This window comes from Hyaena hyaena, unplaced genomic scaffold (assembly GCF_003009895.1).
Source record: "Hyaena hyaena isolate Hyena2069 unplaced genomic scaffold, ASM300989v1 scaffold_273, whole genome shotgun sequence".
NCBI lineage: Eukaryota > Metazoa > Chordata > Mammalia > Carnivora > Hyaenidae > Hyaena > Hyaena hyaena.
In genome coordinates, this window is record NW_024080904.1 from 504,416 (window position 1) to 532,021 (window position 27,606).

At 45.0% G+C, this 27,606-nt stretch overlaps 1 protein-coding gene across 2 annotated transcripts in view; it reads left to right on the top strand.

Annotated features, from left to right (window-relative positions):
- Positions 1–27,606, top strand: part of ASTN2 (astrotactin 2) — an 898,753-nt gene that overhangs the window by 111,133 nt on the left and 760,014 nt on the right. For both annotated transcript variants that reach the window (XM_039245856.1, XM_039245858.1), the window contains exon 2: positions 14,262–14,449. In XM_039245856.1, the coding sequence (XP_039101787.1) occupies positions 14,262–14,449 (188 nt within the window). The remainder of the gene's footprint in view (positions 1–14,261; positions 14,450–27,606) is intronic.

Consider the following 27,606-nt stretch of genomic DNA (forward strand, 5'->3'; position numbering starts at 1 on the left):
CATTTGACAGATGAGGAGACTGAGGTCCAGAGGTACAAATGCCTCCCACAGGGAGGGTCACAGAACCAAGACCAGAGTGAAAGTTGTCTTTCCTGACTGCTAGCCTGGCAGTAGGGAACAGCATCTCATCATCTCACTGGGAAGCCAGGCATTTAAATTAAATAATTAGGAAAAAAAAAAAAAAAAAGATGTCCAGCAATGGTCACAGGCGTTCTTGTACCCCGCACTCTTGGAGAAGGGCGTGATTTGCCATCATTCACATGCTCACTGTTCTGGTCATGCAGGACACTGAGGACAGCCTGAGCCTTTTCCTCACTCTCCTCTGGGGCACTCAGAAAATCAAAAGGGTCCTTCCCTCCCCACCCCCCCCAGCCTGGTATCCTCTCATGCCCTCTGCCTGGCACACAGCACCATCTGTGGTGGGTCTAAATTGGACTGAATGGTGTGGAATTGCAAGTCAAAAGGGTCCTGTAATCATCCCGCCACGGCCTGGGGCTGTGCAGTGTTATAAATAAGGGTAATGGAGTGGAGGCTGAATAATAATCAAGGCCACTGTGAACAGGCACGGGGCTTATTTAAGGAATATAGGGGCAGATTATGCTTCCGAAGCTGTGCAGCTGGGGAGTCAGTCAATACCCACACACTCTCTCCAATCAGGGCCACGGAGATTTTGATTAGAGGGGAGGTGGTGCCAAGGGCAATATGGTAGGACCCTACCTGGGGGGTGTTTTCCAAGGCCATCCCTTCTGTTCTGCACATGCCCATTGAGCACATACTCTGAGCTGGGTGTTAGGGAGATAGCAGACAGCACAGAGAGCAGGCCTTTCATTTTAAGAAGCTTGGAGACTCAGGGAGCAGAGGGTAGGTGAGGTGTGAAATAACCAAGGCAGTGATTATAATACGGTGTGATAAGCACAGCAGTGGCGGGACACGGGGCTCCCCAACCCCAGCATCGGGGGTAGGGAGGCTTCACAAAGGATGTGACATTGCATTGTTCTTCCAGGTATCTGTTGTTGTCTAACCAAACCCCCAAAACGTAATGGCCTAAAGCAGTTTTTTGGCTCAGAATTGTGTGGGCTGGTGGTTTGAGCTGAGCTTAGTTGGACTATGTTCTTCTGCTGGCCTTGGCAGATCTCCGCTGGGCTTTCCCATGTGTCTGTGGTCAGCTGGTGGTTTTTCAAGGAGCTGGTGGTCCAAGATGGCTCCTCTCCCATGACTGGGGGTGGGGGGGAGGGGGTCTGTGGGAAAATGGGCTGTGTTCCTATCATCACCCAGCAGGTTATTCTATGCTCTTTTACATGGCAGTTTCAGGTCTTCTGAGAACAGCAGGAGAGAGCAAACCCTGACACTTTTCAAGTCCCTGCTGTGTCTTTTTGACATCATCTTTTTGGCCAAAGAAAGCCATACAGCCAACTCTGATTAGAAGGGAGGAGGGATGGACTCACCTCCTGATGGGGTTCTGAAATGTCACGCTGCACAGGTGTAGACATAAGGGGATGAACTGTTGCTCTTTGGTCTACTTAGAGCTGAGTCCTGAAGATTCATAGACAACAAAGAGTAAGAACAGCCTTGGGAGAGGGAAGAGTGTGGCCAGGGGCATGGGGGCATGTTTCCATAGGCAGGGCAATGGGGAGGGATTGATGCAACTGAAGACCTAGGCAAGGCGCAGGATGCCAACTAGCCGTGAGTTCACCACATCATATGCCACGTGATGCAAGTTGGGGCTGTTTGGTAGTGCTTCAGGTGTTCTATGGTGGGATGGGGGCGAGGTTCGGGGACAGGTGAACCCACATGTTCTTAGGCTTCACCTGGTTCCTCCCACTTCTGGGTCTCAATCTCTCTAAGTAACGTTTCAACCCACTGTGTCTCAGTAACCTCATCTGTAAATTGGAGTAGGAAGTCTCACCCTCTTGGATCTGGATTTTAATCTTGCATTGGCCCATAGTTATCCAGCACCTGCTATTAAAAAAAAAAAAAAAAAAAGGCTGAGCTACTAAGAGGGAGATAGGAGAGATAATAGCAACTCTTGGCCCAGAAGAGTCTCATGACCTAGCAAAATAAATGAAAACTGGGGCACCTGGGTGGCTCAGTCGGTTAAGTGTCCGACTTCAGCTCAGGTCGTGATCTCACGGTGTGCGCGTTCGAGCCCTGTGTCGGACTCTGTGCTGACAGCTAGCTCAGAGCATGGAGACTGTTTCAGATTCTGTATCTCCCTCTCTCTCTGACCCTCCCCTGCTCATGCTCTCTCTCTCTCTCTCAGAAATAAATAAAACATTAAAAAAAAGAAATGAGAATCGCAGACTGATGAGGTTAGTGGACCAGGGACTGGAGTAGAAACCTGCCAGAGGAGCTTAAAGCTCAGAGGAGGGAGAGGGCATCTTGGGCAGGACTTTCCAGAGGGGTCACTTCAGCAAGATTTGGAAGGGGGATGATGTCTGTGTTGCAGAAGAAGAGATGAGGGTGTTTCAGGCAGGAAGTGCAGTGTGAGTGAAAATTGAGAGGCCATGATGCTGCTTGGGTCCAGTGGATTGTGATTTGAATACAGAGGCCATGGGCGGCCCGCATCTGGCACTGGGATGAATTAGTCACATAAAGGGATTCTTCCTTACCCAGCCTCTCCCAGCTTGCTGCAAATAGCTGGTGGAGTCAGGGGCAGGTATGCTCATCCCCTTTGTTTCTGTTCAGTTGTGGGTTTTTACAAGTTTCCTTGTTCCTCGCTTGGCCACAAAATTGCGTGGTGTGATGCACTCCTGACACATCACATTTTATTAACTGTCAGGGGTGAGCCCAAGCCTATGGTTCTCAGATGTGGAACCTTTGGATTGAGGTAAGGAGGTTGGGGATTGACAAGTCAGACTCAGCAACAGAGACCTAATGAGCCATCATGGTGGCATATCTAGGCAGGGCAGAGGGTGTGCTCGAGTTACAAGGGAATTCTCCCTCCCCCCTTACAGGTAAACCACTTTTAGGAGTAAGGGAGGTTCTACCTTTTGCAAAACTCTGTCCTGCCCCTGCCCCAAATCTTGGTCTTTTGCCCCCTTATAATCCTTGAAGAGCATTGGATTTAGAGTCTTTGTGACTTAGCGCAAGTTGCTACCTCTCTGTGGTTCGCATTTCCTAGCCAGTAAAATGATGGATTAGATCATTGATCTCCATCACTTGGCACTCCTTTGTATGTGAGGTTTTCCATGATTCCAGGTTGTAGCCAATAGAGGTGACTTAAAAATGGTGTGCGAGGGAGGAGGGGTACTGGGGACCAGACATAAAGGTCACAGACACTGTTTCCAAGTGAAGCAGGACGCTTGATCTGTCACCTCTGCCTCCTCCTTCTCTTGTATTTTGTACTGTGCCATCCTCCACTGCTCACAAAACAACCTGATTCTTGTCTTGACAGTGGCGAGATAGGCAGAGTGACGAAAAGATAGACAGCTGTCAGGAAATACGCAGGAGCTAAATGCAGTGCTGGCTCCTTCAAACATGAATCCTTCTTAATTCTCAGGACATTTGTTAAAGATTGCCTTAAAAAAAGAGAGAGATTGTTTGTCTGCTTGTTTAGAGAGGCTGTGAGAGCAGGGGAGTGACAGAGGGGGAGAGAGAGAATCCCAAGCAGGCTCCAGCTGTCAGTGCAAAGCCCAATATGGAGCTTGATCACACTAACCATGAGATCATGACCTGAGCCGAAATAGTCGATGCTCAACTGACTGAGCCACCCAGGTCCCCCAGAGATTTCTTTTATGACTCTTCATTTTCCATATGAGGCAAGTGAGGCTTAGAGAGATAAATCTAACTTGTTAAAGGCCACTCGGTAGGAAGGAACAAAGTGGTTTTAAGAATTTACTTCACCCCAAGACAGAACCCTTCATATACCTCTCCCAGGAGAGATTTGCATTTTAAAAACAGGGCTCCAGCAAATGACTTCGTAGTGATGGCATGTATGGACAGAGCGCCTGGCTGACGGGGGTGCTGCCCTGGTCCTCATGACACGCCCCCAGTGTGGACTTGGTCCCTCCATCCTTTTACTCAAATGTGCAAACTCCTTTTCTCAGCCCAGTTAGGACAGTGGGGAGAACATTGGATTTGGAGTCAGGAAACCAGAGCTTGAATTCATGCTCTTCCACTTGCTAGATGGAAGATTTTGGGAGAACCCAGTCACCTGATGGAGCTTGGGTAGTACAGTTGAACAATGGATGTCCTACTCGCTTCCTTAGTTTTATGGGTTTCCCACCCCTAGCTGAGTGCCTAGCACATGAGTGGGTGTTGGTGAAAGTTAGTCCCTGTCCCCATTCTTTGGGCTCCCTCTCCACAGCTATTTGCAATGTTGTGAAATAGGGGAAGGGGAGAAAAAAATTCATTGATTGGATGCATTAAGCAAATAAAAGGAAGGAAAAGAAAAGAAAGAGAGAAAGAGCAAATACACAGAGAAACCAAGAGCAAATATTGAAGCTAAATGACAAAGAAAGACCAGGTGAAAAAAAAAATGCAGCAAGGGAGGGAGGTAAACGGTTCAGGAGAGAATAACCAGGAGTAATAAGATTCAGTTCTATCAACTATCCATCTGTTTTCAAATAGAATCTGAAATGATGTGCTTTTCTCCCTTGCCAATAACTCTTAATTCTCTTCCCCTCCCTTATTTAACTGGATATAACTGTATTATTTGCCTCCACTGGGCAGCCAGGGAAATCAGGTTTTTGTTTTTTGTTTTTGTTTTGTTTGTAAAAGACACGGTTCTCTGAGGAATTGAGAGGGGCAGATTGGGGGCAAGGGCAGAGACGAACTGACAAATGGGGGTGAGGAAGGAGAGGGTCTGAGGTATCCCTGAAGTGTTCTTGTCCGAGTGCCACTGCCCTGGCCGTGTCCCAGCCCCTGCTATCTCTCCATGTTCTACCCTCCATACCCCCTACCTTGCTGAGGCGACCTCCCACCCACATATCCCAGTGATGCATCCTACGAGCATTGAACCTGGTCTGACATCAGGATCAGTTAGATCTACAAAATATTCAGATTATAGACTCTGCCTGCTCACCTTGTCCAGACCCCTGATAAATGAGGAGTGTTAAGTCACCCCTCATGTGCATTCCTATGACACCCTGTGCATGCTGTCTCATGGCCAGTACGACAGATTGTCACCTTCATTGATTTTCCTGTTTCTGTTCTCCTACATTGTGATTTCCTTGAGGACAGGAAACTCATAAAATGTGTGTTGAGTGATGCGTTCATTCAACAAACATTTATTGGGCACCCACTACATGCTAAGCACTGAGGATGGCAGCTACCTAGACAGACACAATCTTGTCCTAGGAATGACTGAATGATTAATATATAAACGGTTGGAGAAACTGAAGCAAGAGGAAAATATGGCCTTTGTTGCTGGATAGTGGCCTCGCAGGAACGTCCATCTGGAATGGAAGGCAGCAGTCAAATTGGTCTTTTAACCTAATCTACAGGATCTAGCACTGTGCCTGGCACATTTTAGACAGATAGAAAATATTTATGGAAGCTATATTGTTTTTTTAAAATGATTTTTATTTTAAGTAATTTCTACTGCATGTAATGTGGGGCTTGAACTCATAACACGGAGATCAAGAGTCACATGCTCTATTGACTGAGTCAGCTGGGTGCCACATGGAAGCTACATTCTAGAATGATGGGGATAATGACTGCATCTGCTTTTAGGAATAACTGTAGGATTTTCGAGATTTCCAAGCACATTGCTAGTTATGGCTTTATTTTCTCTTAATTTTATGTCAGGCGTGATATAAGTAGGACAATAGGTGACCCTTCCCACCACACACAAAAACTTTACAAAGAAAGAGAGAAAATCATAGAGGCTTTCTGATTTGTCCTCACGTAAACCAGCTAGTTGGTGGAGAAGCAACATGTGAACCTCTGCTTCCGACTCCAGATTCAATGTTCTTTTCACAAATCCAGATTGTGTGATTATTGATTAGGTTAGAAAGACTGGGATCTATCCATCCATCCACCCATCCATCATCCATCCATTTATCCTGTCATTTTAATTTATGGCATTTGGAGAGCTTCATTTACCTCTAAACTAGGTCTTGATCTGACTGTATGAAGGAGTCCCAAGTGGGGCCTAATCTTCATTATTCTGCTGGGAGATAGCCCATAGGTAAAGGCAGCCCCTTCTTTCCTTTCCTCTTTGCAGACTTGCTATACCCTTCTATCTCTGTTTCCTCTGTAATGATGACCCTCTGCTTTTTCTACTGGCTTCCTCCCACTGTACCCTTTTTCACGTCTGCAATCCTGTCTTTTTGCCTTTGTGCCATTCATCCCTCTACAGTGCCCTCTGCTACATGGCCACTTGTTGAAATCTTGCCCATCCTTTAAGGCTCCTCCACAAAGAAACTTTCTAGATCCAGCCAGAAGTCATCTCCTCTCCTTTAAGCTTTCTACTTTGATTTATAGTTATTTATAGCATGCTTTTTCTCCGTTCCTTGGCCCAACCTCCCGAAGATACAGTCCCTCAATGCCAGATCTCAGAAAAGGTTGGTTGACTAAATGAATCTTTAAAGTGAGCATGTATCTGGCTCTAGCAGATGCAGAGGTAATATATATTCAATGTAGAAAATGTAGAGGAAAATGAATCAGATCATGATTAAAATCACCTCTGATCCCACCACTTAAAGAGCACTATTCTTGACGTTCTGGTATATTTCTTTTCAGCTGTATACACACACACTTCTGTCTAAACAGAATCATGAGATTATCTGTTTTCTATGTAAACTTCTTGTCTGTCTCCATGAGAAATGAAAACTCCCTGAACGTTTAAAGAAAGCCTTTCTCTTCATTTGCATTCACCAGGGTGCCTAAACTTGAGCCAGATGTTAAATAAATTTCTGTAGTGTTGTTATATGGGAATCAAGCAATCGCTGTCGTCCTGAGTTGGCATTTCTTCTCTCCATCCTCTCGGAGTGCCCATTTGAATCCAGATACAGGGACAGCTCAGTTCAACTCAACAAATGTTTATGGAACCCTCTGCCCTGTGTTTGGCCACCATCTCAGGCACTCGAGTACACAAATGACCCTGAAGTCTTCCTGCACTAGAGTCCAGTGAGAGAGGTCAGCTGTATAAACATATCATTTTAACATAGGTAAATACCAAATACTGCATAGATAAATAGCAAAGACCAAGACAGTGGTAAAATAGGATGCTATAATTATGTGTGTGAAGTGATACGTAATAAATGTAAGTGGAATGCTTACTGAGGATCAAGATTAAGGCTAAAAACGACTTTGTGTTATTTTATTTAATTCTCAGAATAACTCTATGAGGTGTTTTATTTATTTCTATAATAGAAAAAATAGCTCTATTTCTATAATAGTAGGTGCTGTTATTATCCTCATTTGACAGATGAAGAAACTGAGGCACTCAGTTTGTGCTTGAGCACAGGGGAGCTGTGGTTCAAATTCAAGCAGTTGGTCTCTCAGGGTCTATGATATTGTATAGCATGCAATACTTCATCTTTATAGAAGCATAAAGGAACTTCTAGCTCATATGGGGGTCATGGAAATCTTCCAGAGTAGGGGATAGGGTTGAATAGGGAAGGCTCTCCTAGACTCTGAAGAAGCATCTTTAGTTGAGGTGACTAAATGTTGTATTATAAAATTAAACTGATTTCTCTTGGCCTTAAAAAAAAAAAGGCATCTTCCAAGACATTGAATTAGAAAAGAGCCTACTATATGTCGAGATTGCATAAGTATTTGATCATATCTAATATGTAAGTGCAGAGAAAGGAGTGAAGAGACATAAAGAGGGGGAGAAATGCAGGTGCTAGGCTCATGAAAATTAGGTTTTATCGTGAGGGGAATCAGGAGCCACTGAAAGATTTTGACCAAGGGAATGATGTGGTCAGATTTATAAATTGGAAATTTAATCCTGGTAGCTATTTGTGTGATGGTTGGAAGGAAATCTGGACGTGGGCATACTAGTTGGGGCCTTCCAGGTAGTCTCCACTGACCCCCTGAGATCCACGCTTCACCACTTCCTCCCTTCTGAGGGTCCTGGAAGGTTGACCTTTATGATTTGCTCCATTCTTGGGTATTTGGTTAGAATTGGCCCACGGAAGGTACCTGCAAGAGATCAGCAGGTAGAAAGAGAGTGAGGGTGGAACATTTATTACCCCACCACCTTCATGATGGGCCATGCCTTATCAATAGCTGGGTTATTCTACTGAAGGCCACAACTCCTGTCTGGCAACCCTTTTCTACAACTGTGGCTGTTTCATGGTCTTATAAATACTCCTCTCCTTGCCCCTTTGGGCCTAGGGTGGTGACAGACTCTTGCTGTTGCCAACCTTGAAGTGCTTCATCACTGGTTTACTTTAATCCTGTCTGTGTTGATTAATTTTATGTGTCAATTTGACTTGGTTTAGAGAATGTCCAGAGAGCTGGGAAAACATTTTTTTCTGGATGTGTCTCTGAGTGTGTTTCTGGAAGAGACTAACATTTGAATCAGTAGACCAAGGAAAGGAGAAAGACCTTAATCAGTGAAGGTAGGCATCATTCAATCTGTTGAGGGCCTGAATAGAACCAAGAGCGAGAGGAAGGACAATTTGCTCTCTGCTTGAGACAAGACACCCCATCTTCTCCAGCCCATTGGCATTTGCCTTCTAGTTCTTGGGCCTTTGGGCCCAGACTGAGATTTATATCATTGACTCCCTTGGTTCTCAAGACTTTGGGTTTAGAATGGACTGTGCCACTAGCTTTCCTGGACCTCCTGCTTGAAGACAGCAGGTTTGGGGACTTCTTAGCCTCCATAATCATACAAAGTAATCCTTCATAATGTCTTTTTCTCATATATCTCTATATACCCTATTACTTCTATTTCTCTGGAGGACCCTGACTAATATACTTCCAAAGTTTTTGTAAACCTTCCCTTCTCAGTGACCTTACTGGGTTTGTCTTCTTTTCTGTGATAAGACCCTGACTGTCCCAAGGCCATTTGAAGTATTCCACAAGAGAGACGATAAAGGTCTGCATTGAGGCAACCATTACAGAGATGAAAAGAAGGGCATGTGTTTGAGACATATCTCCCAAGGTCACTCAGCAGGACTTGCTGTGTAGAGATGGCCCAGCCCTCCATCCCCCCCATGAATTTTGGGACAGCTAATGGCAAGGGTGATTGAAGTCAACATCTCTACCTTCCGCCACTCTTTGTACCTAGGCAGTGAGCTCGTCTCACATCATGTTTGCTTCCCCCTGGTGAAGCAAAGCCCATTTGCAGACTCATCAGAAGTGCTCTCTGGCCTTCTGCGAATAATCTGCTGGAGGGTCAGCTGGAGCTGTGGAATCAGAAGGCGGGTTAGTTAGCCACTTGGGAGATGTTACCAAGATGGCTGGTGATCAGAAGAGCTGCTTATTTTCATAATGACCTTCAGGAATTAAATAAAAATACAATGAGTGCCATAGATTAGGAAGAACAAGCCAATTAAAAGCACAACACGCCTTCGGGAATTTTTATTTCTTTTCCAGGAGGCTGAAAGGCATCTGTGGCTGCTGAGGCAGGATGGCGGTCTACCCAGAATCACTGATGAAGGCTGATCTCTCACTTGGCTTTAGTGGGGTGGTTGAGGGGATTTGAACCTATTGAATATTTCACGAGTTGCAGCCCATGGGGGGAGAACAGAGAAAGGTGAAAAGGCAATCCCTGTGTTTCTTTATGATTCCAATATAAAACCAGGCTATCCGAGGTAGGAGGGAGGCAGGCGGTGGAGTCAGCCTACTGCCGGAAGGCATGGCGCACCAATTCTCTTCCTTTAATATCTGCTGTTTCATTTTATATTCATCATGTCAGCATAATCTGCCTTTATGGGAATCATCTTGGTTCCCGACCAAATGTGTTTAGTCCCCCTTTTGCTTTAAGTTTGATTGTAATGTGACTTGAAGACTTCAATGAAATGTTTATATGGAAGGACTAGGGAAAGAGGAAGGGGAAAATGCAATTGGAAAATCAATCAGCGGGGAATTTCAAGAGCTGGCCTTGGTTATGCTAGTATTTCTTTGACCTGTTTTTAATGGACACAGGACTGGTGCTCTGATCAAGTGTACTTCGCTGATTCCCGGCTGCATGCTGAAGAGAGTACACTCTGTCGCTAGGGATTCAAAGCCCTTAACCCTGTGTCTAAAGTACATTTCCTGCTGACATCCCGCCACGCTCCTACTTGCACATGCAGTATTAGTGCCCTAAAATACCCAATTGCCCAGCCCGTCTGCATGTCTCCTCTCTCTGAGGGCCAACAATATGCCCATTCTTTGCAATGTTCATGTTACCATGTTTTTAGAGCAGCTCTTTGTCTCCAAGACAGGAGAGTCCACCTTCAAATTCCAAATGAACCTTTACTTACTCTGTCTTTAACACTCTAATGAGGTTAAACTCTACCTCTGTAATCTTATTATGGATGTGTGTGTGTGTGTGTGTGTGTGTGTGTGTATTAATCATTGGAGATTCAGTAATTTTTAATTGAGTACTTGTTATGTGTTGGGCACTTTTAAAAGTACTTGAGATGCGGCAGGAAATCCCTGCTTTCCTGGAGAAGCAGGCATTACGTACACGTTTAAGAAAATGCATAAGATTGGGGCACCTGGGTGGCTCAGTTTGTTAAGCCTCCGACTCTTGATTTTGGCTCAGGTCATGATCTCACAGTTTGTGGGATTGAACCCCATGTCAGGCTCTGTGCTATCATCATGGAACCTACTTAGGATTCTCTCTCTCCCTGCTCTTCCCTCACTAGCACTCATGCATGCTCTCTCTCAAAATAAATAGATAAACCTAAAAATGAGAATGCATAAGATTGGTTTCGAATAGTAGTAAGTGCTATAACACATTTTTGTAAAGGGGATACCAGAGAGTGTGATGTGTGTAGAGAGAACTTTAGCTAAAACTGGGATAGTTTTAGCTAAAACTGAGGTAGTCTCTCTGAACAGGTGTCATTTGGATGGAGAGACCAACACCAAGAAGAAGGTGGTTTGCAGGGTCTGGGAGGGGAGTTCCTGACACACAGAAAGAAGGGTCCTTATGTCCTGAGACAATAGTGAGCCTGGTCTGTTTGAGGAAGAGTTGTAAGTCCTCCAGGGCTGGAGCAGATGGGGCGGGGGGCAGAATAATGTGCAGTCTCTGGGGCCACATCAAATGGAGACTGTGTGCATGTGTGGGCAGAGAGATGCCAGATGGGGAGTGGGTAGAATTTCTGCCACTAAAGGACTGAGCTTCTTGAAGGCAAGATGATGCCTCATTCCATTCCATGTTCTGAGCTACTAAGGTACCTACGATTGAATAGGCCCTCAATAAAGTGTGTTAAATGAACGAACAAGCACAAGCATGAATGAATGAATGAGGGAGTGAATGATCAGGCCTTCTGCTTCCGCCAGGGTGGTTTTCTCTTTGAGGCTCTGTGGCCCTCCTCTCTACCGCAGCAACAGTTTCCTTCCTTTGTAATAGAGTGAGTCCAGAGCTGATCTCTGTGATTCAATATTTACTGTGTTTCACACACTGTTATTATCATTTAACGTTTACTGTCTGCTGACTGTGCACTCATCGCTGTAGCAAACAAAGAGCTCAATCTAGTTTTGGTTCATGGGCTAATTTAGTCAAGGAAAAGGAGATGTTGTAAGAGCTACCGGCAGAGTAGAAATTGTGTGGACTGGAAATCCACTGGGTCCATCTGGGTATAAATTCACCAGTGGCCTTAAGCGAGTGACTCACCGACTGTGACCCTCCGTTTCCTAATCTGAACATGAGGAGGACGGGCTTCTTCAATGGTGGGATTTCGAGCATGGGTCAGGGAGGGAGAGCTCCAGGACGGAAGAGTGGACTTCCTTCCTTCGCTGACTCTTCCTCCTCTATCCCAGGCTGTGTCAGTCACAGGTGGCACTCTAAGTGCCTGCTGGACCATTGGCACAGGAGTCCTTTCTCTGCAGCTGCCGAATGGGAGGCAGCTATTTCCAGAGGTAACTTGCAGCCTTGGGTTCTCTAGGCTGTTGGTCCCGGGCTCCAGTGCACTGAGAGAAATATGAGGGAGGTCGTGAGCAAGGCCGTTTACCACGTCTTCACCTTGCCTTGGCCCAGCTGGCCAGTTGCCAGAGGTGCCGCTGTCCAGGCTTCAGTGCTGAGGCCAGGAGGTGGGGTGGTGTGCAGAGAGAAGGTGCTGGAGAAAGGCCCGCTTCACAGCCAAGGCAGCCAGCCAGCCTCTCCTGGGGCGCCCCACAGTGAGCTCTTGGGGTCCTTGTGATGGTCTCTAGCACTGCTCAACCCTTAGCGCAGCAGGGAAAGCCCAGGACAGTTTTCACTTGGACTCGTAGCTTACTCTGTCTGGCCACCTTGTCTTTTATTTTTGGAATGAAGTGGAAGGCTGTTGAGGGTTTGGAGCTGAGAGGTGATGGGAGCTAAGAGGTTCTGGTATGGCTCATCTGGTTTCTGGGTGGGAAATGGCAGAAGAGCAGAGGGGCAAGAAGGGAGTCCAGTTAGGAAGCGCTTGCAGTAAGTCAGGCAAGAAAGGGTGGTACCTTGACCCGGGTGGTTGTGGGAGAGGAGCCAAGAAGGAAGGGAACACATTTGGGGTGGCTTTTGAAGGATTTCCTGGTGGACTGGAGGAGAGGGAAAGCAAGCAGGCAGTCAAGTATGTCTCAAGGATTTTTTTCAGAGCAGCTGAAGGGTGAATTAGATCCTGTCCCTGTTAATAATAATAAAAATGATAATAAATATTAATAGCTAACTTTTTATAGCACTTATCAAGTGCCAGATGCTCTTCCCTAAAGACTGTTGATTATGAACCTCAAGGAGTTAGTCTGTGGGGAGTGGACGATGTGAGAATAATTCAGTAGAATTTGGTGAGCAAACATCATCTGTTCAAGGTGACTCTTTTTCCTTCAGTGTTGCCAGAGATGGTGGGGGTTGTAGTGGTGCATGGGGAGAGCTGATTTGAAATGAAGTTCTAACTCAGTTTCCCCATTAGTCCTCTCCAATGTGTGTATGTGTGTGTGTGTGTGCGCGCGCGCATGTGTGCACGTGCATGTGTGTGTACACACACGTATATGAGGTCTTTGTTGACTATGGGAATACATACAGAGCCCCTAGGTCAGCTCTGTAGTGCAGATCTCCAGACCCCAGACATCATTACAGCTGTAATGTAGTATCTCTGTGATGTATCTCTCTGATGTGATGTGATGTGATGTGATGTAGTATCTCTGTCTCCTGTGGTAACCGTCGCTTGAGTGAAGTCCTGGAACCCCAGCAACCTTCCCCTTCCTTCATAAGCCACCCTGATAGGCCTTTGTCCATCTAGGACATTTCCAGTGACACATTCCCTCTAGTAGACAGCATTATGAAAAGATTGTATGATCTTAGCACAAGGACGCTTCTTTTAAGTAATATCTACACCGAACCAGGGGCTCGAACTCACAACCTCAAGATCAAGAGTCACATGCTCTACTGCCGGAGCCAGCCAGGTGCCCCTAGTGCAAGGACACTTCCTGAATGCTAATGCTGTCACCCTTCTTACTTAATAAGAGGCTATGTTGGTACCAAATGGAAGTACTATTAAAGTAATAATTTAGAACGCTAGTGTGGGGCAGTGACTTTTGAAGTGTTTTTAAGCCATGGAAACTGCCGTCACTCCCTTGCTAGGGTTACAGTATATACACTAGCAAAAAATGGAGCTGCTCTGACCGAAGCAGGAGAAACAGGCTCAGAACAATCCACTTGCCAAGCTCCTTTCCTATAAAGGGTAATCCTGAGGCAGCCAGGGTGGGCCCCATGTACTCTTGGGTCTTTCCAGATCTGGAGTTCTGCAGTGATGCCCTGACACTTCCAGCTCAGGTTCTAAAGAATTCATACTCTAAATCCCTGCTCTTTTCATGGAGGGAGATGTCCTCCCTCCACTGTCTTCTAGTTCCATGGCCCCAGCAGAGTGTAAACTCTTGAATATCTTGCTTAGATCGATTCCGCTTACACTGAGTGGACTGAATTCCCTTGTCATGGATGGTGCTATACACAAGGACTCCAGACAGACCTGGGTTCAACTCCTGTCTCTGACACTCTGTTGCTTGGGGAGATTCTTGACCACAGTTGACCCATATATAAATGGAAGTGATGGTGTCCGGCTCATAGATTTGTTGGATAGAAAGGCATCCTGGTACAAAGTAGGTGCCTTCTGATCTTCTGAACCTGTGTGGCTCCTTCCCTCCCTGGAAAACTGAGGCCCAGGCAATGCAGCTCACCCAGCGCCTTTGGTCTTGTCTTACAGAGATGTCTGGCACAGCGGCGGATATCTCATTGGTGCACTGGAGACAGCAGTGGCTGGAGAATGGCACCTTGTATTTCCACGTCTCCATGAGCAGTGCTGGGCAGCTGGCCCGAGCCACAGCGCCCACACTCCAGGAGCCTTCAGAGATTGTAGAGGAGCAGATGCACATTCTCCACATTTCTGTGATGGTGAGTGAGTGGGAATGCCGTAAGGTGCTGAGGGGTGGAGAGAGTGAGGTGGGGAGACTGTGGAGGGAGGTGGGGGTTGCCAGTGGAGGGTGGAAAAGAATTGGCGGAGTGCAAGAGGTTAGAATGATAAACAGAAGGTCGGGTGGATTCTGTGGTGTCACTTGGACTGATGCATACCCATCCATCATCTGTCAGCTGTGACAAACTAATTGTGCTTCAGAGGAGAGAATAAAGGGTCTCCAGCTCCTTGGCCTTTTGGCCGACATCCCTGGGAATAGCTGTTTAACATCTGTCACGTGCTTGGCCTGTTCCACCGAAGGCTGAGGTTCAGTGCTCCAAAACACAACTGGCCTTTCCAAGAATGACTGAACAAACAAAATCAGAACAGAATAGGAGCAGGGCTGCCCTTTCCCGAGTGCCTTTGATGAGCCAGGTACTTTCACCCCCACGACACCCCCCGTGGTGTTGTGGCCCCTGGCGTTGGGCTAGGCTTAGCCACAATCACACATAGAAGCTCCTCCGTTACCCTCGTGTTATAGTTGTGAAGACTGAGTCATGGAGACAAGGCAACTTTACCCAAGGTCACATAGCTAGTAAGAGACAGAGATGCTCTTGGGTATTTAAACCCCTAAGCTTGTCTGCCTACAAAGCCTGAACTATGCCCTCTACACTGTTTCTCTCAGTGCAAGAATTTACTGACTGTCTAACCCTTTGTCAAGCACTATGCAGGGCACATTTATGGACATTATCTCATTGCATTCTCACCAAGACTGCATGAAGTCAGGCGTGCCACCTCCATGTGAGGGATGAAGTTACGGGCGCAGAGAGGTGAAGTGGCCTTCCATCTCTGTCAGCCCTATGACCTGGAGATCTTGGAGTCTGCTATCTCTTCAGAGAAGGCTGTTCAGGCTTAAATCACTTGAATGGTAGTCTAAAATGTATGTAGGCTCATATTAATGGTTTCTTTAAAAAGCTGCAGTTAATGGCTCGCCATGGTAGATAGGAAAAAACAAATTCATTATGCAGAATGTACAGGGTCTTATTGGCTCAAGAAGAGATCTGATAATAGATACAAGTGACATCCCCCCAGTGCTTTTCACTCTTCAGGCTATGATTTTCTCTTGTAGCACAGCTTTTCGAGATTCATAAGTATGGGAAATGTTATTCCCAATCTACGTGTGAGAAAGGTGTGGCTCAGAGAGGTGAAGAAATTGGCAGAAGGCCACTCAGCAAAGTAGCGCTCCCACCCACTTGTGTTATTTTCCATCAGCAGTCAACCACTGAGAGTCCATAGAGGGGGCAGATCTTTACTTCTGGTCTCCATTCTCCTGATTCTTCTTCACCTAACACTGTGCGTTAGACATTCTGATTAGGGCTGAGTAAGAGTTTGGAAGTTTTCTCTTTTTGGAAAAACACACACATACCCCAGACAGACAGCAATGTTAATTTTGGACCTAACGCATGCTCATCACGTGGAAGAACAAATCAAGGCCTTTGTGTTATTCATGGAATGAGTGCGATAGACTTTTTCCCATATATATATATTTTGCAAATGATGCAGCCACATGCCACGCCAAGTGAGTGCCTGCATGCTAACTTCGGGGTGCAAATGTTTCAGGGTACTTGCTAAAGTCTTCACGGAGCATGGGGCACCATCTGATGCCAAGAAGACTTGAGGGGCTGTGACTTACTTTTTTAGTGTTGGAGAGTGAGACTCAGTTTTTGATTAATATTTATTAAGTATTTTCTTTGTTTGGCATCACAGCTACTTATCTACTTATCTACATCCTTCCCAAAACCTAGTAACCTAGAAGGTATAAGCTGAATTATAGATGAGCTCTGAATGGAGGTTCTTTGCTTCCAGGTTCAGTGTTAGTTCCACTAAATCACACTCTCTCTCCATAGGCTATAGGTGTTCTTTACCTTTTTATTCTGCTCAGTGAGTTCAGCTTGGAAAGAACTCACCAAAGCTCACACGAGTCTGAAATTCCCTGGAATTCAGGATGCGGTTGGCAGAGTAGACCCTGTGGAGGTTGGCACAATCCAGGTCTTCCCTGCCCACACACTAACATGGCCCAAGGCTACCACCTTGTGGTCCCGCCTGTTCTTATCCACCTTCAGAGCTCCAAAATCTGGATCTTTCCTGCTCACCCCTTACCTTCATGAGGTAGAGTCTTGTTCAGGAAACTTGGAACCCCAAGACATTCATTGATGACAGCCCTGCTTCTCTGAGGTGAGGTAGGGTGGTGTAGACATTAATAAGCACAGATTCCAGAGCCTAAGTGCCTGGGCGAAAAGTCCTACTGTGCCACTTAGCACTCTGGATGATCTTGGACAAAATTTTAAATTCCTCTGTGCCTTGTTTTTGTCATCTATAAATGAGGCCTCCACCAATACTGATTGTATATATACACCGAGCGCTTGTATCAGAAGATCTTGGCACATCAGACTATTAGCTCTTATTCTTAGAGGTATTTTTGTTGAAAAATTTAAGATGTGCTGATTATCTCATTTCATAACTGGATAAACTGAGGCCCAGACATGGGCTACGAGTCGTCTAGGGTCCCCAGCCAGTCTGTTGACCTTGGTCTGGATGGCACAACTCCCTGTGGCTTAGACCCTTCTCTGTCCTTGCTGTTTTGACCACAATTCAGCAAGAACCAAAAGAGTGTTTGCTTTCCTCTCCCCTAAACAACCATTCAAAATAGCATTCAGAATGGCTAGGATCTGTTTCCCCATTTCATAGATGAGAAACTGGAGACTCAGTGAGTTTAATTGACTTGCCTAAGGCTGCGTGGTTAATAAGAACACGGTTCTGGGAGCAGACTTTTCCCAAGATTCTAAACTCATGCCACATGGTTACTCATGACAGGATGGCTCCTAGTCTATCCAATTTTGAATTGTTTCCATCTTTGGTGAAGATCTGACATTGTGAGAAGATCCAAATTGTTCCAGGAGTGTTCTCCATTCCCTTTCCTCAGGACAGACACCCTGCCCACCCACACAGGGCAACCAGCTCCAGCTCGGTCAGTGGAACCTGCTGCAGTCCATGCCTTCTGGAAAAGAACTGGCATGCTCTTTGAGTTTGTTAAGACCTGAGCCTGAGCTACTAATGAAATCAGTAGCTATTGGTATGAGTTGGTCACGCAAAGATTAAATGGTAAAACCAATATTTCACCCTATATAGGCTGATTCCAAAATGTCCACCCTTATTCTGCACATCCACCCTTCTCTCTGAATCAGCTGTTGGCTTAAATTTATAAGACCTCTTGAGCAAATTCATGCACAGACTCCCTCCCTAGGTGGAATCTATGGGTAGATTAAGGGGGGTTTGACGTAGAAGTCAGGTACAATGTTGAATACTACCTCTGTTGCTAGCTTTATGACTCTGGCCAAATCAAGATCATCATTGGTGAAATTGGAATAATGTTCCCTAATTCTCAGGGTTAGGGTTCCCTAATTCTAGCTATTGAATGCGGTTACAGTGCCATTGTCCTGCACAATGAAATTAATGGTCGCCACCATTGAGGACTTCCTTCTTGTATGCCAGGCACAGTCTAGATGCAGCACATGGTTTACTCCATTTAATTGTTCTAATACTCTGTAGGATAGATACTGTCATTTCCCATTTTCCCACTATTTATCCAAGTGGGCCCCAGTGAGGGGGTGGTTATAAGGGCCCATTACCCCTATATGTGACAGGACAGAGCTTCCAGGTGTTTGAGCTGTCTGGTACTGGAGGACTGAGTCAGAGGGTATATGTTCCTTGTCTCTGTGGATATGCAAGCAAAGGCTAGAAGCCCTAGTCATCAGGATTTTGAGAGGAGTAATACTTAAATTAGATGGCTAGTGTGGTTCTTTCAAACTTCTAAGATCTATAATTCTATGGCACAATAATATATAGAAAATACTTTGAGGATTATAAAATACCACATAAATCTAAGGAATTATTATTCCCATTATCAATCAGAAGCTTTGTTTAAAGGATTTGTGTGATTTGAGGATAATTCTTTTTAAAGCTTTCTGTGAAAAATGACTTTAGATCATTTCCCCGACCATTGCATTTATTCATTCACAGCATATCATGCATTCCTTAGTTCACTGATTTAATCACTCAATCATGCAATGGTTTACTTGACTGCTAAACCTAACAATGAAAATCCTGTCTGCAAGGAAAAAAGAAAAGAGAAAAAAAAAAGCTTTGAAAAAGTCCACCACAAGCTCAGAATGAGCCAACTATATGGTAAAAAGTGGTAAAAATGGTTCTACATTTTATTTTTTATTTTATTTTTTAAATTTTTTTTATTTATTTATTTCTAGGAGAGAGAGAGAGAGAGACAGTGTGAGCAGGGGAGGGTCAGAGAGAGAGGGAGTTACAGACTCTGAAACAGGCTCCAGGCTCTGAGCTGGCAGTCAGCACAAAGCCCGACATGGGGCTCGAACCCACGAACCGCGAGATCATGACCTAAGTGAAAGCCGGATGCCTAACCGACTAAGCCACCCAGGCGCCCCTACATTTTATTTTTTAATGTATTTTTTTAATTTATTAAAAATTTTTTTAACAGTTATTCATTTTTGAGAGAGAGAATGTGAATGGGGGAGGGGCAGAGAGAGAGGAAGACACAGAATCTGAAGCAGGCTCCAGGCTCTGAGCTGTCAGCACAGAGCCCCATGTGGGGCTTGAACCCATGAGTGATGAGATGATGACCTGAGCTGAAGTCGGACGCTCAACCGACTGAGCCACCCAGGCGCCCCTTAATTTATTTTTTATTAAAATTTTTAATGTTTATTTATTTTTGACAGTGGGGGGAGAGAGAGAGAGAGGGAGACCCAGAATCCAAAGCAGGCTCCAGGCTCTGAACTGTCAGCACAGAGCCCGACGCAGGGCTCAAACTCACAAAACATGAAATCATGACATGAGCCAAAGTCAGATGCTTAACTGAGTGAGCTGTCCAGGCACCCCTGTTTCCACATTTTAAGTTGTGTCAATGAAAGACTAGTTTTCTGAATAACTAGTTTTAGAGGTTCTAGTTAAGACCTGAAACAACGTGTTTACTTTGTGGGATCCCATGCTCAGAAACAATAATTAGAAAAGTTATAAGAAAATAGACAAAACAGTGAAGAATCTGAAAATAACAATGTTAATAAGCACTGTTTTAATGCTTAGTATTTTAGTATCAGCATATATTTGACTCATTCAATCCTGTAAACAATCCCCATTCAACAGATATCATTGTTACTCCTGTTCTACTTTTGAGAAAATGCAGGCACAACGAATATAACTAACATGTAAGAACTGTGGATCGGGGTCCCCAGGTTCATATTCTGGCTCCATAACTGACTAACTAGCCATGTAACATGGACATCTTTCTTCCCTTTGCTTCCATTTCCTCTCTGGAATGGGGTGAGGATGGAAGTAACTGCCCGAGGGGGTTGTTGTAAGATGATTCACATGAGGCACATACGCTTGAGCCTGACACACAGCCGGGTCTTCCTAAGCATTAGGACCGTGCCCTTTATTTGCGTATTAGCTTCTGAGCGTTGTGATAACAAAGTGCATAGACTGGGTGACCTCATGCATGTGTTGTCTCACACTCCTAGAGGCTGGATTTCCGAGATCAAGATGTGGACAGGGCCACACCCCTTCTGAAGGCACTAGGGGAAAGGTCTGCTCCAGGTGCTGGTAGTTCCTTGGCTTATGACAGTGTAGCCATGGTTTTTACGTGGCATTCTCACTGTGTGCATGTCTGTATCTGCGTCCACATTTTTCCACCTTTTATGAGGATGCCAGTTGTACTGGATTGGGACCCACCACAGTGACCTCCATAAAGACCCAGTCTCCATATAAGGTCACATTCTGAGGTAATAGACATTAGGAGTCCTACGTATATTTTGGTGGGAGGGACAATTTCTCCAATAACAGCAAGTGCCATTGCTGTGTTTTTTATAAGTGACATTATTGAAGAATGCCAGGACAGCCAGGGCCATTCCAGATTGCAGGTGCCAAAAGCCTTATAGACAGAAAGTAGAGTAGTGGGGAGAACATCCTAAGAGGGATTATTTTAAAAGGAAAGGTGACAGTGGTCTAGTGGCAGAAAAAACATGTGATACCTACAGCCTATGAAGCTGTGGCCTGGGACTTGGGTATCTCAGCCCTGACATTCATTTGCTCCCTGACCTTATGTGGCTTACGTCCATTCTTAGCCTTAAGATCCCCATCTATAAGTTGAGATCATCAGGTGTTTATCAGTTCCAGGATATGATGAAATTGGGCAATACAGATATACCAAGTACATTTTTATGTAAGTGGGGTGCACCGCATGAATCCCATTTATTTTTTAAGGAAGTGGAATTTTTAAAATCACAGATACATATATTAAGTTTTAAAAATTTAAATCACATGAACCTGGTAGCTCGGCCTTGACTTGCCTCAACGAGGATGGACTAGAAGCTTGCAGGGTCTCTAGCTAGGCTTACGGGACCATGAGAAGAATAAGCCATGGCTTCTGTCTACAGGACACGTGGCTTACCTCCCACAGCATTTAGGGATGCAGCATAGTGAAGTAGGAAGAACCTAGTCTGGTGTCAGGAGCCTGGGTTTCAAGCTGAGTCTGCCTCATAGCAGCTGTAGAGGTTTGGATGTCTTCACCTCTCTCAGTTTCTTGGTTGGTCATTTGCAAAAGTGGAAATAAGATCGAAATCATGACATTGAACTGAGACAGTGCACAAGAAAGGATTTGGCTAGGTTTCCCCAGAAGCAACAGAGCTATAAAATATGGTTGGAATGTTGAAGGCGAAAGCACCTTAGACTTTGCAGAACCCAACTCTTCTAGAGGAGTAAGCTGGTACATGTTTATTCTACAAACAAATCACTCTGAATCTTGGTGACGGACCGAACAGTGCTTTTCTGCTTATGTGCCTTCCATGTTGGCAGCCGCAATGTCTGTGGCTCAGCTCTGCATGTCTTCTCGTTCTACAGTCTCAGTCAAAGGGTAGCCCCAGCCTGAGACCTCTGGTTTCCATGGCAGAGGGGTTGAGCAAGAGAACTGGCAGAAACCGAGGATGCTTCTTCAAGCTGGTGCTCAGGCAGGGGGTTCTCTCACATTCTGTGGCCAGGGCCAAAACACATCGCGTGGCCCAACCCAAAGCCCGTGACAGGGGTATACAGTCCTTTACAGAGGGTGAGCATATGAACAGTTGCATACGGCAGCAGACTAGACCCCACCTTCATTTTGTAGGTGGAGAGAATGAGGCTAGAAAAAACAAATCAGGATTCTCCATCCCAATTACCCCGTTCATCTGGGCCAATAATCAAGCCCAGACAGAAAATCCTGGAGATGGCAAGAGGCAACCTAGAAAGAGGCACAGAGGCAGTTGCCTTTTGGCCAAAGTAGAGTGCAGGGTGGGACTGTGTATAAGAAAAAAAATCTGCAAAATATGAGACAGAGGGAGGCAGAGAGAAACACAGGAAAAATAGACATCTGCTAATATTCATCGAGTGCCTCTTCTACATTAGGTATATAGAAACCCCCAAAGACAGAGAGAAATACAGGGAAACTGAGAAAAAGGGAGCTGATTACAATGAGAGAGATGGAGAAAAATACAGGGAAACTGGCATGCATGGACAGGTAAGGATTTAGCAGTAGAGGCAGAGACAAGCAAAGGTGAAACAGAGTAAAAGGCAGGGAGGAAAGAATCACACAGAAGGAAGGGAAACAGAAGTGGAGGGGGAGGGACAGGTAGAACCCAAGCCCAAGAAACAGTTGTGGAGGGGCGTTGGGGTGGGGAAGGGGCTGAGGAGGAAGTCAGGGGGTGACAGGTACCGAAGGCCTCCTGCAGAGACAGGGAAGGAGCACCCGCAAAGTGGATTTGAGAAGAGGCAGCAGAGGTGAAGGTGGAAAAGAGAAGGGAGAGGGGAGAGCCAGAGATGGAAGAGAAGCATAGTGGGGGGGAAGGGCAGCCAGCAGGTTGACAGAGTTGAGTGATGTTCCCTCGGTGACCAGTCTCCGCCTTTACACTCCAGCTTGTTCTACATTTCATTTTCCTTCAAAAACCTGAAGCTTCTGGGGCACCTGGGTGGCTCAGTCAGTTAAGAATCCGACGTCGGCTCAGGTCATGATCTCATGGTTCGTGGGTTCGAGCCCTGCGTTGGGCTCTGTGCTGACAGCTCAGAGCCTGGAGCCTGCTTCAGGCTCCCTCTCTCTCCCCCTCTCTCTCTGCACCTCCCATGCCTGTCTCTCTGTCTCTCAAAAAAAAAAAAAAATTAAAAAAGAAAGAAAAGAACCTGAAGCTTGTGTGCAGTATTCTAACAACGTAGAATGAGTGTGTGTGTGCTATGCAGTATTCATGTTGTATATTTCCCTTTCCCCATGTGCTGAGTCAGCCCACAGTGAAAGTGTCAGGTGAAATTGGCGTTGGACATAGTACAGCTTCTGGCTCCACCTTCAGTTAATTCCCCTTTCCTACCCTTTCCTGATCCTCAGAAGACAACTTGGTTTGGTGGAAATAACATGTTTAGACTGACAAATGGTGGTTCAGAGTGTGACTCTTTCCCTTATTGCTGCTTGTCCTTAGGCACCTTCCTGAACTTCTCTGATTGTTACTTTCTCCTAAATTTACGGTGAGGCTGTGGATCCCTCATTCGTGTGGGTGTGGATCCCTCATTACTTCTATTGAAATAAATGATAGAAGACACATGAAATGTTTTAGAACAGTGCTCAGAGAAGATCTCTTTCTTTTCCCTTTGCCCTTTAAGATATTTTCCCTAATTCCCACTCATGCTTGGTGTTTGCAGACATCCTTTGAGCTAGGTTGGGCAGGGGTTATTAAGAATATTGACTCTGAAATACTGATTTAAATAATAGACTCAATAAATGAACGGGATAGAAGAGATAGCTCTTTCTTACAATAGAATCCCAATTAATAAATACATGTAGAAGGAAAGAGGGAAGTAGAAGATCACCATTAGACAGTCACCACTGTAATAATTACTGCTGACAAGATCCACTGATGTATACTAATATTAATGAGTGAAACTTCAAGAAGAAGCGGGATATTTGTAGAATCTCAAAGTATCCCCCCTGGATATTTATTAATTATGAATGGAAAATGGTGATTTATAGTAGAGAATCTAGCAGATAGTAGTATCTATCAGTTTCTAGGGCTGCTGTAACAATTGATCACAAACTAGGGGGCTCGAAATTTATTCTGTCACAGTTTTGGAGGCCAAAAATCCAGAATCAAGGTTTCAGTAGGGCTGTGCTCTCTCCAGAGGCTCTGGGGGATAATCCGTTCCTTGCCTCTTCTAGTTTATGGAGGTGCCAGCTGTGCTGTGGCTTGTGGCTGTATACATACATACATGCATATATGCATGCATACATATTCCTATATACCTAACTTCACGTCTCTGCCTTAGTCTTTGTATCAACTTCTTTGTGTCCTCTCTCTGTATCTCTCATAAGGACAGGTTATTGGATTTAGATCCGTCCTGGATAATTCAGGATGATCTTCTTTTGCAAGATCTTAATTACATCTGCAAATACTTTTTTTTTTTTTTTTCTTTTCCCACATAAGGTAGCATTCACAGGTTCTGGGGACTAGGGTGTGGACCTTTTTTTGGATCTCCCATTCAAGCCACTACCTCACTTTAACCAAGTGATCCAGGCTTTACCATCATCAGGAATAAGACAGATAGACATCATGAATCCCCTGATAGGATGCACCGAGAAGGGCGCAGTGCCATTTCTGACGCTTGTCTAAAATGTGTACCCTCATTGTAATCATGAGAATACATCAGACACATCCCAAAGTGAGCGACATTCTTTGGCATAAGTGGCCAGCACTCTTTAAAAGTGTCAAAATCAAGAAAGACCAGAATGGTGGAGAGATTGCCATGGGTAAGAGAAGACTGGGCAGACATAGAAAGTAAATGCCACATGGGACCCTGGACCAAAACAGGACCATTGGTGGAAAACATGGTAAAATCTGTGTAAGGTCTGTGGTCTAGTTAATGTATTATAACATTAATTTCCTGGGTTTGATATTTTTTATATTGATTGTAAGTTTGGAGGAAACTGAGTAAAGAGTATACAGGAATTCTTCTGTACCAGCGTTGTAACTTCTTGTGAGTCTATATTCAAAATGATAGGTTTATAAAGTTTTTTTTTTTAAACATTTATTCATTTTTGAGAGACAGAGAGAGACAGAGCATAAGTGGGAGAGGGGCAGAGAGAGAGGAGGACACAGAATCCAAAGCAAGCTCCAGGCTCGGAGCTTTCAGCACAGAGCCTGATGCAGGGCTCAAACCCATGAACTGTGAGCTCATGACCTGAGCCAAAGTTGGATGCTTAACCAACTGAGCCATGCAGGTGCCCCTACATTCAAAATGAGAAGTTTAAAAACAAAGAGAGTATCAAGTCTAGAGCAGGATTGCCTGGGTCAGAATCCTGGCCCTCCTTACCATTTAACTGGTGGTATGGGATTGGTTAAGGTACTGCTCTGTGTCTGTTTCCCCCCACTAGAAAATAGGTGATACTAATAGTTTCTACCTCATGGAATTAAAATGAGGTAACATGTAAACTGTAATCAAATGTTATGTCATCAATTTCATTGATATTGCTACTATTTTTGATCCTATTTGACAAATTATAAAACCTAGGATGAGGGAGTGAAGACAACTCTCTTCTAAGATCACACCACTGGTGCCTGAGCCCAGAATCAAACTTAAGTTTCTGATTCTAGGGGCACCTGGCTAGCTCAGTTGGTAGAGGATGTGACTCTTGATCTCAGGATCATGAGTCTGAACCCCACACTGGGGGTAGAGTTTACTTTAAAAAAAAGTCTCGGAGGGCACCTGGGTCGCTCAGTCCATTAAGCATCTGACTTCAGTTCAGGTCATAATCTCTCAGTTCATGGGTTTGAGCCCTTCATCAGGCTCTGTGCTGTTCAGAGCCTGGAGCCTGCTTTGGATTCTGTGTCTCCCTTTCTCTCCTGAACCCCTCCCCCACTCATGCTCTGTCTCTCTGTCTCTCAAAAATAAATAAATGTTAAGAAAAAAATGCTGGTTCTAAGTGATCTAAGACATTTCTTCTGCTACCAGGGCAAAGAGGGTAAGGACGTCTCTGGTGCCCATCTCCATAACCATCTGGTTCCCCGTTCCTGTGTGTTGGTTGGATAGGCCTGACTCTGGACTGTGGAAGATGTTGGCCAGTTTTTCCACATCATGAGAGATTGGAAGTGAGGAATTCAGAAATTTCCAACTTAATTCTCAAAAAAAAAAAAAAATGCAAGTTAACCTCTGCTCCATTAAAACACATTTAGTCCAATGCCTTCATTGTAGAGTGAAAGCAAATACAGAAACTAAGCCTGTAGATCGTAGGTCAGAGTGACTCGGTGTTATGTGACAGGTCTGGACTGGACTGTGCCGGCTGGACTGTGTGGGTGGGTGATCCCACTGTACCATACTTCCTAGACGTCCCCCAGCTGTGATCTGTAGTCAGCAGAAGGCCTCTGTCTCCATGCTGTGGGAGCCGTAAACATATAGGTTGCGCACGGCTATATTTCACTTCATTGTGGTAATCATCCTGTCTGCACATCCACCGATACAGTCAAACAATTACCCAATTCAAACTTCTGCTGCTAATGTTCTCCAGCTCAAGGGCGTCTTTAATAGCAAAATAATACTTGTTTTTTCTTCCTTCCCTCTCTGTTTTTTCCTAATCTCTCCCCGATGAGACATAACATTAATTACAGCAGTTAACGGAAATTCTGTCTCCATTACTGCCTGCCACCTTTTCCGTCTTGCCTTCCGCCTCCAAAAATTCCTCTCTTGAATGAAGGGAGGGGGATTTATGCAGATGTGTGATTGTATTTATTTACCTTTTCTCCGCTTACCTCCTTTGTGCTGAATTTTAAAGCCACGCAGAATCAGTGTCTTCGCTGGGGCGTGTGTGCGTGAGTGTGAATGCGTGTATGTTGCTCATGTGCGCCTGCTTCATAATCTAGCTGTCATTTTGAGCTAATTGTGTTGTTTCCTCTTGTGTGGAAGGAAATCTTATCTGTTTTGGATTAAAATTCAATGAAGGTCATAACGGCTGGAAAACTTAGCAGACTGCTGCAATTAATGTTCATTTGGCTTTGATAAATTGGAACGTTCCCCTCAATAGGACTGGAGTGGATTTCAGAAGCAATAATTCTTCCATTAACTCAATGATTCTGCCTGTGATGGAAGACCTTGTCCTGCTTTTGTTTGTCATCTGTCACTTGGAGGAGCCGGGCATATGTTGGAGATGATTTATCGTCGTTGCAGCGCCTCGTTGTATCAGAGCATTTAAAATCACCAATTATTTTTGCCCCCTATAAATTGCTTGGTTAAACAAAATATGAGATTGGAATTAAGGTAGGAAACAAAGCTGTGCCCCTGTTTCCACTCCTGGGTTTCCACAGTTGTGGGTTTATTACAAGTTCCTTTCTTTAAAAAAAAAAATATAAATGTTTATTTAATTTTGAGAGAGAGAGACAGAGCAGGAGTGGGGGAGGGGTGGCAAGCGAGGGAGACAAAGAATGCGAAGCAGGCTACAGGCTCTGAGCTGTCAGCACAGAGTCCAATGAGGGCCTTGAACCCACAAACTTTGAGATCATGACCTGAGCCGAAGTCAGATGCTTGACCAACTGTGCAGCCCAGGCGTCCCTATACTTTCCTTTCAAGGACCAGGTAAAAGTGAATCTGTCATAGGAATAATACAGAGCACTGATTATTTTCTGTGTATTGTTTTACTTGCTAAAACAATTGTTTAGGGTGTTTGTCCATGTCACCTGGGGAGAAACTGAAATCCATAGATGATAAGCATTTCTGCAGCATGAACAGCATAAGAATGGAAGCTGGTATCTGGATTCTAAAGCTCTTGCATTACCCTCATACATTAGGATTTTTATAAGTTACTTCCTATTAAGCCTTGCTGTTTACTGCCCATATTTCACTAGGTATAGAGCAAGATCTCCTTTCTACTTAAGAATTACCTGGGGTGTAGGGGCACCTGGGTGGCTCAGTCAGTTGAGTATCTGACTTCAGATCAGGTCATGATCTTGAAGTTTGAGGGTTCAAGCCCTGTGTCGGGATCTGCGCTGACAGCTCAGAACCTGGAGCCTGCTTCAGAATC